General features: G+C 52.6%; 2 protein-coding genes across 8 annotated transcripts in view; one reads left to right on the top strand and one right to left on the bottom strand.

Annotated features, from left to right (window-relative positions):
* GAK (cyclin G associated kinase) overlaps positions 1 to 13125 on the bottom strand; it is a 53950-nt gene extending 40825 nt beyond the window's left edge. For 2 of the 7 annotated variants that reach the window (XM_047847112.1, XM_047847113.1), the window contains exons 1-4: positions 12867 to 13125; positions 3932 to 3993; positions 3225 to 3284; positions 2191 to 2305 (exon numbers count right to left, since the gene is read on the bottom strand). In XM_047847112.1, coding sequence (XP_047703068.1) covers positions 2191 to 2305; positions 3225 to 3284; positions 3932 to 3993; positions 12867 to 13011 — 382 coding nt within the window. In that variant the 5' untranslated portion in view covers positions 13012 to 13125. The other 5 variants (XM_047847115.1, XM_047847116.1, XM_047847118.1 and 2 more) reach the window with 5 other exon arrangements.
* Positions 13126 to 13182: 57 nt separating this feature from the next.
* The window catches only part of TMEM175 (transmembrane protein 175), a 29618-nt gene continuing 22129 nt past the window's right edge, over positions 13183 to 20671 (top strand). The window contains exon 1 of the mRNA XM_047847124.1: positions 13183 to 13338. The gene's annotated coding sequence lies outside the window, so the exon portion shown is untranslated. The remainder of the gene's footprint in view (positions 13339 to 20671) is intronic.

The raw sequence follows: 20671 nt of genomic DNA, 5'->3' as shown, positions 1-20671 counted from the left end.
TGAACAGGCACAGCGCCTGGGGAGAAGTGTGGACTTCGTACACTCCCAAGGGGTTTGGATTCTTTTCATAACTGCATCACCTTTGCAACTTTCAGAACAGGGAATCACGGCTCAGGACCCGCACGTTCTTGCCCACTGACCCATCTGCCGTGGAGCCTCCACTCTGGTGATCCAGCCACGATTCCCCACACACGTCTGACCCTGCCCCGCCGGGGCCACTTCTGCTGTGGCTCTGCAAGGATCTGCCCTCTTTCCAGACCTGCACACCAGCCCGCCTGGCCCTCACTCCACCAGACCACCCCAGCGTTCCCCTCTCCCCCTGCCACACCTGCCTCCCACCCGCACCCTCAGGAGGGATGGGGGTGCCCTCCCTGTGATGCAGACAGGGCAGGCAGGGCACGGGCCCCACGAGGCATCGCAGAGGGTCCAAAGCAAGGGTGACACGTTGACCACCAAGCCGCCTGGAGTTATGGGAATGAGCCAGCCTGTGGCGGTGGGGATGGGGGGGGGGGGGGGGAGGGTGTCACAACGTCAGTTCACAGTTCACTGGCCTCTGGGACCAGCAAGAATTTAAAGGAAACTTTTTAAAAGTAACAATCCCCAATGTGGCAGGACAGCTGGAGAGGACACAGTGGAGGACAAGCGTGGGGAGCGAGGACCAGCGATGGGTGGGGGCTCGGTGAGCACGCATCCAGGCCCTCCCTCAGTGGGGCTGGCACCCACACCCCTCCCTGAGATCCCCTCCGCCCTCCGCCCCACCCTGCAAGCACCCCCAGCCTCTCACACTGCTCCCAGGCTGGCGGCCCATGCAGCACCACACCGAGGGCTGCACTCTGTGGGTTTGCCCCATCTTGGAACCACGCTGCCACCACCAGGCCCCACACCTGCTGCCTCTCATGGGAGGGACACTGGCGCTGGTGAACCCACAGCCTTCTAACACCCAGAATGAAAGTGACCCAGAAGCACTGAGCGCCCTGAAGATGAACAGAGGACTCGGTAAGCGAACCAGACGTGCCAGCTGTGGAACGCAGGACGAGGCACGGCCAGCATCAGCAGCGGGGCCCCCGGGGCAGAGGGAAGCTGCGTGCAGCCTCACGCGTACTGACTGGGGGTTCCACGTGGCACCCCCTACTCCACAACCCCGACCACAGGATCGCTGAGCTCGCAGCAGCTCCGTGCACCAACATCTGTGGTCAAGAAACGGTATGTATCACAAAGGGGGTGCTGGTTGGGGACGTTGCGGGATGGACCCAGGAGGCCCAGCAGAGCCTTCAGGAGAGAACAAGTAGGTGTTTGGGCGCGAGAAGATGCCCAATGCAGGAAGCCGCAAACCGCCATTTTTAGGAAAACCTCACTCCCCTACGCTTGAACAGGGACGTCCTGCCCCCAGATGGTTCCTCACCCTGGCTCCTGGCCACTGCTGGCCGTGCACACCACGCTCAACGCCTCTGCCCTCACGCCAGCTACAGCACCCGCCTTCTCCTCTTGCATCTCCACTCCTCCCCGCGCCTATGCTCACAGCCCCCGCCGTTCCCTTCCGTGAGTGCTCCTCTCGGCGCTCCTCTTGTGGGCACGGCGCTCGGCTGGGCCGCTTGCTCCCCTTGGCCTGTGGCCACGGGGCTGAGGCCTCTTGTCTCCCAGCACGCACTAGCGGTGACTAACAGGCAAGCGCACCCTGCTTATGACAGCCGATGGCTCCCGCCTCTGGCTCGACAGTCCTGGCCAGGCGTCTGCACCCACCCGGCCCCACAAGTCCCGCCTCCACTCTTCTCGGACAACTTGTGCTGTCTGGCGTCGCACATCAAGACCGTGAGCTCCAGCGGGCAGGCACTCGCCGGGCTCACTGCCGCCTCACCCGCAGAGCAGACGCTCCACGAGGGCGTGAGTCCTGACCCTCCCCGGGGCAGAGAGACTGCGCCCTGCCTGGGGGATCAGGCACGCCCCTCGCCCGCGCTCCCTTGGCACCATCCGCACACACTCACACGGCCACTCTGCCCCTACAGCTCTCTGGAAGGAGCCTGGGTCCCTCCTACTCCTGTGACGGAACTCAGGAGTCTAAGAACACGGGGAGTGCTTGACCTAGCAGGTCACGTGCCCTCAAAGGCCACGGCCGCAACCCCACCCTGTCCGTTACACCTGACCGCTCAACCATGTGACAATACTGCGGTCCAGACTCCAAGGAAACGTTACCTTTGCAGAGCTCGGTGAGCAGCAGGAACTCGGCCTGCCCCGTGTCCGACTCCTCCTTCCCTATGGATGCTGCAGAACAAAACTGGACAATATTGGGGTGGCCAGAAAGTTTTTTCTGCAGGTGTCTTGTTAAAGGAGAATGCGTAAGTCTGCACGTTTAAAAACAAATATACATGTGACATTAAGACACTAAAGTCAAAGTGTGGAATGAAATTACCTTACAGTCCCAGCACATCGGAGCAGAAAGACGGAGGGCAGTGGGGGGGGGGGGGGGGGGGGGGGGAGGGGGGGTGGCGAGAAAGGCAGGCGGCAGGGAGGAGGGAACGGAGAGGGAAGGTGGGGGTGAAAACCGCCACCACGCTGGCCACACGCACCTGACCACGGGCCAGGCAGGACAGCAGACAGAGGGCACGTGCGGGTGCAGGAGGCCACGGGTGTGAATGAGCCCGCCAAACCTCTGCAAGGCGAGAGCCCGCAGGCTCACGGTACACAGAGCTTCGAGAGAGAAAAGAGAACACATTCTGACAGCAGAGGGCAAGAGCCCAGCTGAGGGAGAACATGTGCCAGAGCTGAGAGCCCGCAAGAGAAGCGCCACAGACCCACGAGCCGTGCACAGAAACCTGACAGCCTGACTGCCGGGGGGAGGGGGAGGGACAGAGGGGCTGCTGACCAGGAGGGACACGGAGGCCCACTAGAACCAGGCCCAGCAAGGGTCCTGGCAAGAGCCGGAGCAGCGGGGCATGCCACACTCACTAAGGGGAAGACGGAAGGGCGGAGAGCAGGAAACAAATCCCGCGTGAGCACGGAGACCTCCCGGGCCGCAAAGCCACTGAACCTCTGACTGTTACCCTGGGAGCGAAGGAGGAGGAAGGAAACCTCCTACCAATACTCTACAGGCAGGTCCAGTGAAGGCGGGAGGCCAATTTTAGCGTGTCCGAAAGAGCAAGAGAGCGGCCCGGCGGCGGCGGGCGGCCACAACTCGACGCAGGCCTCCCCGCGTGACCGCACGTGCTCTCGTCCCGGGAAAAGGATACCATGAAACAAACTTCCTGAATGATGGCTCTGTTCTTTTCCTCTTCGTTAGACAATAACCTCTGTATCGGGAAATAAACACAAAGATTAAGGAGCGTTTATCTTTCTATTCTACACCCAGGAGAATAAATGCAACGCATCTAAAAGCCTAACCTGCTTACCTGTATCTTAACATCTGGCCTGTGTAAAACTTTGACAGAAGGTTAAGACCCTTGAAAATGCTCTTTTATGACCCAAGGACACAAGAAAAATGAAAAATAGGAGGCTCTCTCCAAAGAGGCTACGGCAAAGTTAGAAAATCAAGGAAAATGGGAGAAGACGCCGGCAGAGAAGCGGGCCTCTGTTCCGAACCTCCAAAGTCAGGCAGCCCCTCAGCAGCAGCCCTGGCACCGGCACCTGCACGGCCCCAGGAGGCCCCTGCCCCCCCAGCTGTGGACACAGAGTTCACAGCAGTGACTTTCAACCCCCTGCTATCTGTGGAACCCTCCTTCTGGCAGTCGGCACCGAGGTCGCCCCTCGCCACGAAGTCGGAAGCCACAGCTTAAAGTGTTCTGCAGCTGCTGATGGCCTCACCCTCAGAGGGAAAAAAAAGGACAGACTATTTAAAAAAAAAAAAAAAAAAGCAAACTAAATACTAGGGATGAATCTCCGGAAACTTAGAGATCTACTTAAAATGGCCCAAACCCCACACAAATGCCGCCCTCGTTACCTTCAAGGCGTACTCTCTGCCACTTCCCAGGTCTTGAGCCTCATACACAAACGCAAACCCTCCTGAAAATTAGAAAGACGTACAGGTCAGTTCAGTGCTCTGACTTCCCTTGACATTAAGCTTCAAAAATACGTTCACTAAGTGAAATACAAACCGGGCTTGTGGCCAGCAATTTGCTGCAGAAACGACCCTCGTTTATATGACGCTGTCTTTTAAATATCCCGCTTCGGGGACAGGAAGGAAATCAACACAGGAACAGAGATCAGTGGGGGAAAGAATGGAGAAAATCAACAACACCAAAGCTTCTGAAAGCCCACATTCTCTGAAAACAAGAAAATGAAACTGATAAATTCTAGATAAACTGATCACCGAGAGAGTGAGAGCAAGAAAGGAAAAATTAACACAGGAGCAACTACCCCCAGAACAGAAGGCCAGCACTGCCTTAATGCCCCAAAACGACTTTAAAGCACATCCGATATCACATGAACACAAAAAGTCCTTTTTTAAAATGTTTATTTATTTGGGGGGTGGGGGGTAAACGAGCAGGAAGGGGCAGAGAAGGGGACAGAGAATCCAAAGTGGGCTCCGTGCTGACAGCGCAGAGCCCGACGTGGGGCTCGAACTCACAAACCAGGAGATCGTGACCTGAGCTAAAGTCAGAGGCTTAACCAACTGAGCCACCCAGACGTCCCAACAAATTTTTAATTCTGGGTAAAGTAAAATTTCAGCGTATCAAACCCAACGATATATGAAGATAACACACTGCGACTAAGTAAGAGTTGATTAAACATTTGAAAATCCCTGTAGTTCTCTTGTTTTTAGGTTTCATTTGCTTAGCTTCTTCTAGCTCCCCACGGTGGAAAATTACATCATGACACTAAGAGCTATGAGCAGACACCCTATGATGCAGCAACTGCACTACAAGGTATTTATCCAAGGGATACAGGGATGCTGTTCCGAAGGGACACATGCACCCCAAGGTTTATAGCAGCACTACCGGCAATAGCCAAAGTATAGAAAGAGCCCAAGTGTCCATCGATGGATGAACGGATAAAGAAGATGTGGTATATATACATACATATATATATATATATATATATATATATATATATATACATATACACACAACGGAGTATTACTAGGCAATCAAAAAGAATGAAATCTTGCCATTTCCAACTACGTGGATGGAACGGGAGGGCATCGTGCTAAGTGAAATTAGTCAAAGAAGGACACAAATAGTGACATCACTCATATGAGGACTTTAAGAGACAAAACAGATGAACATAAGGGAAGGGAAGCAAAAATCACATAAAAACACGGAGGGGAACAAAACAGAAGAGACTCATAAATATGGAGAACAAACTGAGACTTGCTGGAGGGGTTGTGGGTGGGGGGATGGGCTAAATGGGGGATGGGCATTAAGGAGGGCACTTGCTGGGATGAGCACTGGGTGTTATATGTAGGGGATGAATCACTGGAATCTACTCCTGAAATCAATGTCGCACTATACGCTAACTAACTTGGATGTAAATTAAAAAATTTTTTTTTTAATTTTTTAAATAATAAAATAAAATAAGCAAAAGACACACAAAAACATTCCGCCCATGCAGGTGCATGGTCATCCTCCAGGAAGGTGCACCTGAAGGCACAATAAGGTATCAGTACACACCTGCTCGAATGATCAAATCAGAACACAGCACAAAACATTGGCAAGGCCACGGAGACACTGGGTGACTCTTTGTGGCCACAAACTCCACACGTTGAGCCCTAGCTCCCAGTGTCACTGGATGAGCAGACAGGGCGTTCAGGGAGGCAATTAAAGAAATGAGGTCATCATAGTGGGGCCCTGACCCAGCAGGACTGGGGTCTCTCTCCACCCATGTGCACAGACAAGGTGCCGTCTGCCGGCCAAGGGGACAGGCTGCCCGGGAAACCAACGCTGCCAGTGCCATGATCTGGGACAGGAGCCTCCGGAACTGAAAACATAAATTCTTGTCGTTTATGCCTTGAAACTGTGCTGCTGTGCCATGGCGGCCTGAGCAGACTACCACACTCGTCTGCTGCTGGTCAGAAGTGTAAGAGGACACAGCCGCTCTGGAAACAGGCTGGCAGGTCTAGACAACAAGGTCTGCAGCTACCGCACAAGTCGGTCATCTGCACTCTTAGCCACTCACTCCAGAAAAATAAGAACCTGAACACAAGTGTTTACAGCATCTTTATTTCTAACAGCCAAAACACATCTGGAAACAACCCAGACGTCCTTCAGTGGGGGAACGGTTAAAGAGACGGAGCCACCCACACCACGAATACCCTTCACCAATAAAAATGAGATCATGGACACAACCACCTGGGTGGATCTCCAGACACTAATAGCGAAAAGGGCCAATTCCAAAAGGATACACACACAATGTCAAAACTGTAGAGACAGAAACCTGATTAGCAGCTCCCAGCGTTAAGAACATAGGTTTTAAGGGGATGGAAACTTCTGTGTTTTTGACTCTACTGATGTCAAGACGCTGGTGGAGACACTGACTAGTTTTTCAAGTTGTTACCACTGAGGGAAATGGGCAAAATATGCTGGTGCCGGGGCGCCTGGGTGGCGCAGTCGGTTAAGCGTCCGACTTCAGCCAGGTCACGATCTCGCGGTCCGTGAGTTCGAGCCCCGCGTCGGGCTCTGGGCTGATGGCTCAGAGCCTGGAGCCTGTTTCCGATTTGTGTCTCCCTCTCTCTCTGCCCCTCCCCCATTCATGCTCTGTCTCTCTCTGTCCCCCAAAAAATAAATAAACGTTGAAAAAAAAAAATTAAAAAAAAAAAAATATGCTGGTGCCATTTCCTAAAACTACAAATAAATAAACCCACACTTTTCTCAAAATTGAAAGTTTTCATAAAAATATTACTGCTGAATAAAACATCTCGAGAAACGAAAGGGCAGGCATTGCTAAGACGCTGCTGTATGCATTCATTCTGAGTATGTTCTGGAATTGAGAGACAGGCACAGGTACCTCAACTGTCGGGGCCAGACCCTTGCCCCTCGAAGGCAGGCTGGCCAGGGACGGCAGCGACCCCATCCATGGCTTCCCTCCTCCTCCCCACATGCGTGCACGCATGTCTGTTATATAAAATGCACGACTTGCATCTGGAATAAAAAGCTCCCACAACTCCTGCCCGATGGGAAATGGACAAGACTTAGGCATTTCACACACACACACACACACACACACACACACACACACAGATATGTGACTGGTTAACAAGCAGGAGAAAAGTGTTCACACTATCATCAGATAAGTGTAAATCCCGTGCCAAGTAGACACCAGTGCACACACCTGTGGACACACACCAGTGCGCGCAGAGCTGAGGACGGGCACGCACACCCGAGGACACGCACCAGTGCGCACACACCCGAGGACGGGCACCAGCGCGCGCACAGCCGAGGACGGGCACGCACACCCGAGGACACGCACCAGCGCGCTGAGGACGGGCACCAGCGCGCGCACCTGATGACCGGCACGCACATCCAAGGACAAGCACCAGCGCGCACACACCCGAGGACGGGCACCAGCGCGCACACAGCCGAGGATGGGCACCAGCGCGCACAGCCGAGGACGGGCACGCACACCTGAGGACATGCACCAGCCCGCGCACACCGGAGGACGGGCACCAGAGCGCACATCGAGAACAGACAGAAAGAACTGAAATGACGTTAAAGAACACTGGCGAGGGTGTGGAGACGGGAGCCCGGGGCCTGCCGGCCAGAGTGCAAATCGGCGCAGCCCTGCTGGAAAGCGTTAGCCGTGTGCACGTAAAGTTCATCCTACATCCAACCCATACCCAAAGATCCCCCTCCTGGGCACTTTACACACTGCAGGCGAGTCAACAAACCTCAGAACCACACAGCTGGCCCAGAGGGGGCGCTCGAGGTGTGACGCCATGTGCATGACACTCTGGCAGAGAGGGGACTTGGAGCCAGTGGCTGGCTGGAGGCGGGGAAGGGGGCTGGGGGCCACGAGAGGCTTCCTGGGGTCACTCAGCTCTTCTCTATCTCTTCAGGTGGCTGGCTACACGGGTGTAAGCCTTCACCAAAGCAGTTCCATTCTGTAGATTTTTCTGCATGCCAATAATTTAAGTCGTTAGTTAAAAGAAACATAGGCATAGGACATCGATGCACCATTCCAGAAGAGGAACCCGAGTAAGCTAATAAGCACCGAAAAACGCACCAACTCGTAAATCAGAGAAAGGCAAATCCACACAAGCCCACACGGTGTCTGCCCATCACCATGAGGATGGTGTGGGGACACTGGGGTGTGGCAGGCCTCCATGTAAGGTGGCGAACTGGCGGGGAAGACCGTGAGCACCAGGAAAAGATACGACGGCACGAGGAACAATCCGGGAGATTCACCACGTTTTGTCAGCACTGTTTCTAAGAAACACTTTCACAAAAGGAACAGAATCCTGTTACCCACGTCACATCCTCACGTCGGCACCACACATCTTCGGGGTACGTGACTATGCAGAAATGACCGTGCAGACGGCGGGAGTCCACAGAGAGGAAGAGGCCGAGCCATGGAGAGACAGACAGCAGCCTTTCCCAAGGCAACCTCCCCTCCCCGGGTGACCTTCGGGGAGGGTGACCTCGTCCCACAATAGCCCCCCCCCCCGCCGTGACCCCTCCACCATGACTTCCCCCCAAGGTAACCCCTCCCACAGTGACCGCCCCCATGATGTCCCACTCCAGCCACCTGCACCTCAACAGAAAGAAACTGGAGAAGTTACACACGTCTGCTGCTGCAGTCGCCCAAGACACGGAGCAAAGGGCCTTGGCACTCGGCTCCCATCCTGGCTCCACAGCACCGCCCACTTCCATCTGCCTCAGACAGGTGCACTGCCCTTGCTTCCTTGACCTTGACGTCCTCTATGCCTCTCTCCCTTCAGGATGCACTCCACAGGCTGACCTGGGCCAACATGCAGGTGACCAGACACACTCGAGCAGATGCCAAGGAGGCCAGCCTCCCAGGGGCTCCCGGGCCCAAGTCCACCACTCACTGGCCAGAGGCTCTGGGAAGCTACTCCGGCCTTAGCTCAGCCACTGTCAGGCTCGCAGTCCATGTGAAGCACCGGGCACGGTGTCCACCAAATAGAGCTCCGTAAACAGTGTTACGCTGGTTATTATCATTTCACACTAGGTGTTCGTCACCATGGCTAAGGGGCTGATGACAAAGTCACCAAGTCGCAGGTGAAGAGGGTGCGGTAAGGGGAGCTGGGAGAGGGTGACTGATCAGACGCAAAATCGGACGACACCACCCTGAATACTAGCATCAGTGCCCAAGCTCTCACGGCAAAGACCTGGCCCCTCAGCACCCCTCCCCGGGTGAGAGTAGCCGTGGTGGGCGATGGAGAAGATGACCTGGAAGAAGGCCACCAAGCCGCAGGGCTCGGGGATCAGGCACGCTTCCTATGTGAAAAGAGCGACGAGCGATAAATGAATGTGCTGTGACCACTGATCGTCTTTTAAGGTCAAGGAAAACGTCTTCTGCCGTGGACGCCTGTAGAGCGTGTCCTGACCCAACAAGCGCTCCTCTCCCTCCATCACGCCAACCTCAGTGGTTCCTGACACCCCCAACCAAGAGTCCTGTCGCACAGCCCCATGACCGTCCCTGTGCCCTGCCGGTCCCCACACCGGCTGCAGACAAGGAGGCAGAGGAGTGGAGGGCTCACGGTGAGCGCGCACTGTGCCCTCACGGCTTCTCAAGCCAGCACCGACCCCAGAGAACACAAGGGACCCACGTTAGGTTTATCAAAGACCACTGATACCACGCGTGGCACACAGCGTTCCAGCAAACAGATGCTGACTGAAATTTCACGTAACATCCAACCAAACACACGTGACTAATTACGCATAAATGGCGGGGCGGCTCTGTGGCCTGGTTTCATCCTCAGAAGAGAAGCCCACACACCACCTCGTGTACCTCACTAGCAGTGCAGCCAGAGTGAAGCAGTCACGGGAGAGGTGGGCTCACCTTGCATGACAAAACCCTTGTCTTGGCTGTAGCCGTCACCTCTGTTACCTCTCTTTTTTAAATTCAATTTTTAATTTTTAGAGACAGAAAGAGAGAAAGCAAAAAGAGGGTATGTGAGCAGGGGAGAGAGAGGGAGAGAGAGGGTGGGAGAGAGGGGGAAGGGGGGGGCAGGGGGGAGGGGGAGGGAGAGGGAGGGGGGAGAGAGGGAGGGAGGGAGAAAGGGAGGGAGGGGGAGAGAGGGAGGGAGGGAGAGAGCGGGGAGGGGGAGAGAGAGGGGAGGGGGAGAGAGAGGGAGAGAGGGAGGGAGGGAGAGAGAGAGGGAGAGAGGGAGGGAGGGAGAGAGAGAGGGAGGGAGGGAAGGAGGGAGAGAGGGGGGAGGGGGGAGAGAGAGGGAGGGAGGGAGAGAGGGGAGGGAGACAATCTCAAGCAGGCTCCTCACTCAGCACAGAGCCCAACACAGGGCTTGATCCCATGGCCCCTAGAGTCAAAATCAAGAGTTGGGCGCTCAACCGACTGAGACACCCAGGTGCCCCGTTACCTCTTCTAACCGCAGGAAGCAAGCAAGAATGTGCAAAATCCAAAACAGGAGAACATAAAGATTGTACTCTAGAATCTGCTTGGACTCAGCATCTCTGACGCGGGTGTCATTCCCACTAACTTGTTTTATTGTTTTTTTAAATGAAAACTTAAAACCAACTTTCGAAAGGTTAGGAAGTTATCTGGCTCCAAGTTCTGTCCACAACCCATTTCATATCACAGATGCAAAAAACAATGCTTTCTCCCTAAACCATTGACAGCAAAATGTGATGTACCGTAAATTCACCTGGGGCAACACCTGACACGAACTGATATAGGGCTATTTAAAGACTTAATCCCCCACAGTGAGGATACTTATCTAAGTACAAACATCTGATTTGATTATTATTAAATACATTCCCAACTCCTGTAGAAATATACAGGATATACAGGATGTCTATTATCTTCTGAACCCTAAACAATTCTAAAGTTGTCAACATCTGTACCCAAGGGACTGAGTTTGGAACTCCCCACGTTTACACAGGACAGCAAGAACTCCCGTGTTCCAAGGCTGATGTTTTACATGAAAGACTTGACACGAGTTTCTCAACATTTCAGTTCCGAAAGAGGCTTCACAACTTTAAAGGCTACACGCCAGCTGTTACATGTATAAAAAGGAAATCTACAGCTCGTAATTGTACTGGTTATGTTTATCTTCCGACTTGTCTAGATAGCAAAGGGAGTGCGTTCTTTTGCACAACCACATCGGCTGGTCCCATTTCCTTATTCTGCGTCCCGGTGTTAAACAACTTAAATGGTGACAGCTTCCTGCTCCACAAGAGCCACCTCCCGGCTCTGATTACCCCTCCCCCTCCCCCACCCCCACCCCCACGGCACATTCTCTCCCCTCTCACCTCAGTTTGGCCCTCTGGACCCCTCACCACTGCCTGTCCTGTCCCAACAATCCTCCAGGGCTCTGCGGTCCTGTCATTAGAGGGTGTGTCTAATTTTAAGTTCCAGGAGGCAAAAACCACCTACTGTCCACTATGGATTTCTTAAAAAACAAGACAATTGTCTGGTATTTTCAGAATAAATGAATGGATGTGAGGGAACTCTCATTCTAACAGATAGCACCCCTCAGAATGTTAATAGAGGTTCTGGCCTCACCTCTGAAGACCTCGGGTTGCTGTTTTTTTTGTTTGCTTTTTTTTTTTTTTTTTTTACCAAATCACACCCAAAATCTGTTGCTTTTTTTACCCACGTGGAAAAACAGCGTGTGCTGATGCTGCAGCCAGAACATCCCCTCAGGCCTTTAGGAATAAGGTGAACGGTCAGCTGGTGTGGTTTCCTACCTCAAACTGAGCATAAACGGAAGTAGGGGTGGCCACGTGACAAGCTGAACCCGAGGTCCGGAGAGCTACCGGACAGGTGGGCTCTCTCGCCCTGTACCACTCCCTCGCCCCGTGTTAATTCAGGGAAATGCCGTTCTGTTTCAGTACCAGCCCCAAAGACAACTGTGTTTAGCCATTAAGCATCCCAGCTAGCAAAATGTGACATACCCCTGTGGGCGCCCCCGACAAAATGTAAGGAAAATCCAGAAGAGAGAATGGGATCACATCGACGTTGGCAATAGTCTCTGTGTGAGGAAGAGAAAGGACATCAGGAAGCTGGAAACCGCAGGCAGAAACAAAGATGACTAAAGAATGGCCCGGAAATCTCTCCGTGCCTGACGAGTCCAGCCTGCAAGGTTCCATACAGCTCACAACTGCTGGCATGCCCGAGTTTACACGGACTCACAAACAGAGATCAGGGCAAAGTGAAGCTCAGGTGGCAAGAGGAGGGAGCTAGGCTGTGGGTCACAGCACCGTCTACGCCAACATCCAAGGAAGTCAGGACTGCAGCCATCCTCACCAAGCTGCACGAGCACCCACGCCCAGGACCCTGAGAATCGAGGGGAGCTGGCCCGATGTCCGGAGATCCAGTGCTGTTCCGCCGCCCCCCGCCCAATGGCCCAAGATGTGGCGGGAAGGGCCATGACTCCCATGGGTTCCCTTCCTTCTGCCTCCACTGTGGCCCCTCACCTGCTCACCACCCCCTCCCCGCTGCCACGGCCTTAACTCCGGCCGCAGGCCAGCCCCACACCTGCTCTGACTGCCACGCCTCCCACAAGGAAGTGCCCGGCCCTACGCCGGGCCTCACTCACCTTCCGCAGTTGCTCCGGGTCGGCCTCACCCTCTCCCCCCGCGGCGACCCTCCCCCATCCCCCGCCGCGCCGGGCCGACCCGCACCGGAATCAGCCTGACCCCGCCCCCTCCGGGCCGGCCCCGCGCCCGTCCGCCCCCACGCTGCCCCCCCCCCCCGCCCCGGCGCCGGGCGCCCGCGCCCCCCGGCCCGGGCCTCACCCTCGGCCAGGACCCGCCGCACCCGCAGCCGCAGTTCGCCCAGCTCCACCGTCTGCCCCACGAAGTCGGTCTGGTCGCGGCCGGCAGCACCGCCCAGAGAGCCCGGGCCCGCCAGGAAGTCCAGCGCAGACTGCAGCAGCGACATGGCTACGGCCCCGCGGCGGGCGCCGGAGCGGGGAGCTCGGGGTGCAGCTGCGTCCGGGTCCGCTCAGCAACCGCCGGCCCCGAGCCGCACCATCTTCCGCCCCGACGCCGTGACGTAGGCCCGCGGGGGGGCGCGTCGCGGCCCGGAAAGACGCCAGCGCCTCACTTCCGCCGCGCCGGGCGTCGGCGCGCGCGCGCGGAGCGCTGGTGGCAGAGCGCGCCTGCGCGGCGCCGCGGGTCTCGTGAGGGGCCGGCGACCGTCCGGCTCGGGCGCCTCGCCGACCGGAGCGCAGACGCGCGTGACCGTGGCCGCGGCGACCGAGCGCAGGTAGTCCGGCTGCGGGCCCGGGCCCTGACGGTTCCCCACTCCCACGCGGTCGTTTCTGCGGAGGCTGCTTCTCGGGGCGCCCTGGCTTGAGTGAGCGCGGCCGCCCCCTGGGTGGCCAGTCCCGTGGGGGTGCGCGGCGCGCGCGAGGGGCTTGCGGGCCGCGGGCGGGTGTCGGGAACGCTCGAGCGACGTTTCGTTCTGCCTCTTGGAGGTGGAAATCTCCCGCGGCGTGTCGTGAGTACGATTGCGAGCCCCGGGCACGCTCCTGGCTGGCCGTGGCGGGGAGTCCACAGTAAGTGTCTTTTTTTTTTAAATGAGGTGGTTGCTACCAGAAGACTGAAAAACTTAAGTTAAACACACGCACACGCGCGCGCGCGCGCAACAGTTTGCCAGCTTCTGTAGGCAAATCCGGTCTGGCAGCCTTGGACCCAGACCCCGAGTGTCACCACTCACCCAGAGCTGCCCCCTGAGGTAAGACACCAGCGTTTGCCTGGCCCGCTTGGCTCTTTGTGTCACCTGGCTGGTTCGTGGAGGCGTTGAAGGTTGCAGCCCCCTCTGTGTTCATCGTCAGCCTGGAAGCCGTGTCTCCGTTCTCTGCGATTTCAAGTTACTAAAATTGTGTTTCCAGACGAACGGGGCTCAGGGGCTTAGTTCACACCGTGCCGGCCTGTACGTAGTGGCTTTTTTTTGTTTTGTTTTGTTTTTTTAATGTTTACTTGTTTTTGAGACAGAGACAGAGCATGAGCAGGGAAGGGGCAGAGAGAGAGAGAGAGAGAGAGACAGAATGTGAAGCAGGCTCCAGGCCCCGAGCTGTCAGCACAGAGCCCGACGCGGGGCTCGAACTCACGAACTGTGAGATCACGACCTAAGCCGAAGTCGGCCGCTTAACCGACTGAGCCACCCAGGCGCCCCTGTAGTGGCTTATTTTAACGCTCCTGCGGGACCTCGGACAAGAAGGCACCACATGGTCGCTCCCCGCCCTGCGGCCTGTTTCTGGGCACGGGAAACATGCCCGACGGTATCGTTACTTGGCCAAGGCCGACGGGTGTTGCCGCTAGGATTCCACCCACGTCGTGGCTTTTCCACCCAGGGCGTTTGTCTGGTGGCGGATCGCGAGGGTCGGGCTCAGGAAAGCAACCTCGCGAGGGACAGGTGCTGGGACGTCCTCGGCTCGTCGCTGGCAGTTGGCGGTCTTAAGAGCTGAAGGGAGCAGAGCCGTAGGCAGGGAGAAAGGTGTTAGAACATTCAGAGCACAGACCAGCCTGTGGGCAAGGAGCCGCCAGGGACGCGGGGAGAAAACCGCAGGCAGGAGCGTTGTGTCATGGGAGTCACGGAAAGACGTCTCCAGGGGCAAAAAGCCATTTAAAAGTCAAATAGAAAAACACAAGACTTCCACCGGGTTTAGCAACGATGAGGTGATCTTGGTGATGGTGTCAGGAATGGCTTCGGTGGACTCTTGGGGTGGAAGCTGCAGGTCACGATAGGTGCAGGGAAAAAGAAACGAGTGAGGTGAAGAGGGGTGGAGAGTGGAGGCGACTCCAGAAGTGGGGGTGGGGGGCCTTCAGATGGGAGACCCTCGAGCTGCTGGAAGCTGGCGGGAGGGAGTCAGCGGAGGAAGTTTGCTGGTGCAGAGGAAGGGGAATAATGAAGAAAGCCCTCCAGAAGGTAGGAGGGGAAGGACGTCCAGAACGTAGGGCCGTAAGAAGACACTTTGCATTGTGGACACAGGTGACAGCGTAGGTGATAAACGCTACGTGTTTGTCGCCAGTGAAGGGATTCTCCGATGGCTTCTGTTCTCATGAACGAGGAAGACTAGACGCCTACGGAAAAGGAGAAGGGAGGTGAGAGAGCTGAGGTTTGAGCATCGTGGAAAAGATCCAACAGAGCTGCTGGGGTAACCCTAGGACACAAGTCACTGGAAAGCTGAGAGTTCGAGGGTTCCTTTGAATTTGGAGGCCATGAGTCGATCCTCACGTGACCTAGGATCAGGTGGAGATTTCTAGATGATGGAATTGTCCTGGAGACCACCGTTTGCTCAGACTGGTTATTTCGGGAATTCTTGCAGAGCACCTCGATACACTGACACTGCACAGGCACTGTAGTGACAACAGTTAACCTGTCTCCACGCCACGCTTCCCTCCTGGGCTCTCAGGCACCTGTCGCTCCACATCTCCCCTCACACCCGTGTCTAAAACTGAATTTGTGTCTTCATCTGCAAGCCTATTTCTCTGTAGATTTCACAACAAAGAATACTGTCCGAAATCAAGAGGATCATTTCATGGGGCTCCTGGGTGTCTCAGTCAGTTGAGCGTCCGACTTTGGCTCAGGTCAGGGTCTTACGGTTTGTGGGTTTGAGTCCCGCGTCGGGCTCTGTGCTGACAGCTCAGAGCCTGGAGTCTGCTTCCGATTCTGTGTCTCCCTCTCTCTCGGCCCCCTCCCCCACTCACTCTCTGTCTCTCTCTCAAAAATAAACATTAAAAAAAGAACTCTTTTGGGGCTCCTGGGTGGCTCAGTCGGTTGAGCGTCCGACTTCAGCTCAGGTCATGATCTCACGGTTTGTGAGTTCGGGCCCCTCCTCAAGCTCACTGCTGTCAGCTTGTCAGCACAGAGCCCGCCTCGGATCCTCTGTCCCCCTCTCTCTGCCCCTTCCCTGCTTGCGCTGTCCCAGACTAAATAAATATTAAGAAAAAAAAACTCTTTAAAAAAAGAGGATCGTGTCATAATGATGAACTGGTACATTCATCAAAAAGACATAATAACCCTAAACAGTTCTGCATCTAATAATAAAACTTTACTTGAAGCAAAACCAGATTTTTTTTTTTAACAAAACCCAACTGTAAATTTAAGTTGTAGATTGTAGCTGGCGATTTCAATACCCTTATCTTAATAAATGATAGAACAAGTACCAGAAAATCACCAAGAATATAGTTGAATGATACCATCAGCCAACTCGACCTAATGGACATTTGTAGAACACTTTACACAATACCAGCAAAATATACATTTTCAAGTGTGTATGTGAAGAACATTTACCAAGATGGATAATATTCTGGGCTACAAAACAAGTATGTTCTGGGGCACCTGGGTGGCTCAGTCGGTTCAGCATCCGACTTCAGCTCAGGTCATGATCTCACAGTTTGTGAGTTCAAGCCTCACATCGGGCTCGCTGCTGTCAGCCTGTCAGCTCAGAGCCCACTTCAGATCCTCTGTCCCGCCCCCCACTTGTACTCTCCTCCAAAATACTTTAAAAAAGAAATTATGTTCTATGACCACAATGAAATTAAGTTAGACATCAGTAATAGATATCTGGAAAACCTGAATATTTAGAAGCTAATAACTCATTTCTAAATTACCCATGGGTCAAAGGAGAAATCAGAAGGAAAATTAGAATTTTGAAGTGAATGAAAATAAACGTGCAGCATTTTAAAATTTGTGGAATGTGGCCAAACCGCGACTAGAAGATAGTTCTCAAACCAATAATTTCAGCATTCATCTTAAAAAACAGGAATAATAAGCAAATGAAATCCAAAGCAAGTACAAAAAGGGAAATAATAAATGTCAGAGTGGAAACCAATGAAATAGAAAACAAAAACAGAGAAAATCACTGAAAGCAAAAGCTGATTATTTGAGAAGATCAACACAATAGAGAAATCCCTGGTCATATGGAACCAGAAAAAGAACAGACAAATATTAATAGCATGAATAAGAGAAACGATGACAGAGGAGCTCCTGGGTGGCTGAGCTCCTGGGTGGCTCAGTTGCTTAAGCATCTGACTTCAGCTCAGGTCATGATCTCACGCTTTATGACTTCGAGCCCCTGCTTCGGGGAGTAACAGAAAGAGGGAGAGGGAATCCCAAGCGGGCTCTGCACTGTCAGTGCGGACGCCGATGCGGGGCTCAAACTCACAAACATGACCCGAGCCAAAACCAAGAGTCAGACGCTTAACTGACTGAGCTACCCAGGTGCCCCTTAAAACACTTTGTAGCACTGGGTCATGATCTCACCATTTGTGAGACTGAGCCCCACATCAGACTCTGAGCTGACAGAGTGGAACCTGCTTGGGATTCTCTCTCTCCCTTTCTGCCCTTCCCTGCTTGTGTGTATACTCTCTTGAGCAGGTGTTCTATCTCAAACTTAATAAAACATTTTTTAGCAAGTTGAATCCCAACACTATGAAAAGAATATTGCATCGTGACTAAGTGAGGTTTTTCCCAGGAATGCGAAGTTAGCTTAGCATTTGGAGATTGATCAATATAATTTACACTATGAACAGTTAAAAAGACTACATGGATCATCTTAATAGACACAGAATAAAACATGATAAAACCCAACATCCATTCCGGTTTAAAAAAAAAAAAACCTGCTAGCATACTAGGAATGAAATGAAACTTCCTCAACGTAATAAAAGCAGTTATGAAAAACCTATAGCTGGTGTATAGAATGATGGAAGACTGGACCCGAACAAGCCAAAGTTCTCAGGTCTCACCACTTCTGTTCAATATCGTGCTAGATATTCTAGCCAGCGTATTGGAGCAAGAAAAAGCTTCCAGACTGAAAATAATGAGTAAGTTTATTTAGGAAGGTGACACGATCATTCACATTCACTTGCCAACCTTGGTACTATTGACAGATGATTCCTTGTTGGGGTGAAGATGTGCCATTGTCTAGTGCATTGTTGGACATTTAGCAGCACCCTATCTCTATCCCCTAGATACCGTTAATACACGGCACTCGTCACAACCAGAGATGCTTCCAGACATTGCCAAATGTTCCTTGAGGGCACTGTCACCCTCAGGAGGGTGGGATCTACAGAAAGCTACTAGAACTAGTGAGTTCAGCAAGGTTGCAGGGTGCAAGATTAATATGCAAAAGATAAGTCACGTTATTTCTAGGTAACTGGCAACAAATATGGGAAGTTGAAGTTAGGGGGAAATGCCATTTACAACAGCATCAAAAAATACTAAATGCTGGGGTTCCTGGCTGGCTCAGTCAGAAGAGAGTGCGACTCTTCATCTCAGGGTCATGGGTTTGAGCCCAATTTTGAGTATAGAGATTACTTAAGTAAATAATATTAAAAGTATATTTAGAAAATGTATTAAATGCTTGGGATAAATCTGAAAAAAGATACACAAGACTTGTGCACTGAAAACTAAAAAACTTGACTGAGAAAGACCTTAATAAATGGAGAGTATACCATATTCATAAACTGGGAGATTCAGTATTGTTCAGACTGATTCTTCTCAGATTGATTATAGATTCAGTGTAATTGCTGTCGGAATCCCATCAGACTTCTTGTAAAGATTGGCACACTGCTTCTAAAATTCATTTGGAACTGCAGAGGAGGGAGAATAGTCAAGTTTGAACCTTTGTTCAAATCTTGTGACTTTTTTTTTTAATGTTTTTATTTTTGAGAGACAGAGACAGAGCATGAGCAGGGGAGGGGCAGAGAGAGAGAGGGAGACACAGAATCCGAAGCAGGCTCCAGGCTCTCAGCTGGCAGCACAGAGCCCGATGCGGGGCTTTGAACCCATGAACCACGAGATCATGACCTGAGCCAAAGTCAGATGCTTTAACCGACTGAGCCACCCAAGCGCCCCTCAAATCATGTGACTTTCATTGCCTAACTTCAATACTGTTTATAAAGCCACAGTAATCAAAGTAGTGTGGTGTTAAGATACGTAAGTAGGTCAGGGGCGCCTGGGTGGCTCAGTCGGTTGAGCGTCCGACTTCGGCTCAGGTCACGATCTCGCGGTCCGCAAGTTCGAGCCCCGCGTCGGGCTCTGGGCTGATGGCTCAGAGCCTGGAGCTTGCTTCCGATTCTGTGTCTCCCTCTCTCTCTGCCCCTCCCCCGTTCACGCTGTCTCTCTCTCTGTCTCAAAAATAAATAAACGTTAAAAAAAAATTTTTTAAAAAAGATACGTAAGTAGGTCAATGCAACAGAATAGTCAGAAATTGGCCCACAAGTGTATATAAGGTCGATTGATTTTTTAAGATGTTTATTTATTTTGAAGGGAGAGGGGCAGAGAGCAAATCTCAAGGAGGCTTCCTGCTCCACGCAGGGCTCCACACGGGGCTCGATCTCATGACTACGAGATGACAACCTGAGCCAATGTCAAGTTGGATGCTCAACTGACAAAGCCCCCCAGGTGCCCCAAGGTCAATTGATTTTTGATAAAGGAATAAAAGTAATTGAAGGAAAGGGAGTCTTTTCAAAAAATGATGCTGAAAAACTTGGATATTGTATGTTAAAAATTGTTAATCCGTTATCTTGCATTATGCAAAAATTAACTCAAAGCGTCATAAATCTAAATGTAAAACCTGAAACCATGAAATTTCTAAAAAGATGTATGAGAATTTTTATACGATACTAAAGCACAGTTGAAACAGTTAACCTGGACTTAATCAAAATTAAAAAGTTCAAAATATAGTGAAGACGTTCTTAAGTAGGTGAACGCAGTCAGACTGAGAAGGCCCCACAGTGTATGGTTCCAACTACAGGACACTCTGGAAAAGGGAAAACTATGGGGACAAAAAAGATGGGTGGTTGCCAGGGGCTTCTGGGGCAGGGAGGGATGACTGGGGCAGGACAGGATTTCCAGGGCAGTGAAGCTTCTGAATGGTGCTATAATGGTGGATACAAGTCCTATGTGGTCAAAACCCGTAGAACTGCGACACGAAGTGAGCCCCATTGTGAGGTATGCACTTAGGCTGCTGGGGTGTCAGTATCGGCTCATCAGCTGCACCAGCTGCACCAGCTGCACCGCGCGAATGGGAGATGTTAATAACGGGAAACTGGAGGGGGGGTGATGAGGGCATATATGGGAACTCTGCTCTCCGCTCAACTTCTCTACAAATCTAAAACTACTCAAAAACACAGCCCATGAGGAGCACCCAGCTGGCTCAGTCTGTGGAGCCTGTGACTCTTGATCTTAGGGTCGTGAGTTCAAGCCCCACATTGCATGTGGAGTGTACTTAAATATGTTTTTAAGTAACCTATAAATTTAATACATATATGTAAACATATATAAATACATGTGTGTGTGGATAGTGTCATGAGAGTGAAAAGACCACCCAGAACGGAGAAAGTATTTACAAATCACAGAATGGACTTGCATCCGGAATGCATAAACTTTACCTACATCTTGCATACGTGCGTGCATACGTGTGGATATACCCAGAGCGTATATATACAGCAGACATATAAGGAAAGCACATAATCTGTGCATAATCTTCACGGTAATTTCTGCACTCCTGAACAGGCACACACGAGTCTGGGATTTAGTCCTAACGTACTTCAGGTGCTTCTTCTAGTTTGAGTTTGGTGCTCCAACC

The sequence above is a fragment of the Prionailurus viverrinus genome, unplaced genomic scaffold (assembly GCF_022837055.1).
Source record: "Prionailurus viverrinus isolate Anna unplaced genomic scaffold, UM_Priviv_1.0 scaffold_45, whole genome shotgun sequence".
In the NCBI taxonomy this organism is placed as follows: Eukaryota; Metazoa; Chordata; class Mammalia; order Carnivora; family Felidae; genus Prionailurus; species Prionailurus viverrinus.
The sequence above is the reverse complement of the archived record's forward strand: the minus strand, read 5'-3'. Positions and strand labels throughout refer to the sequence as shown.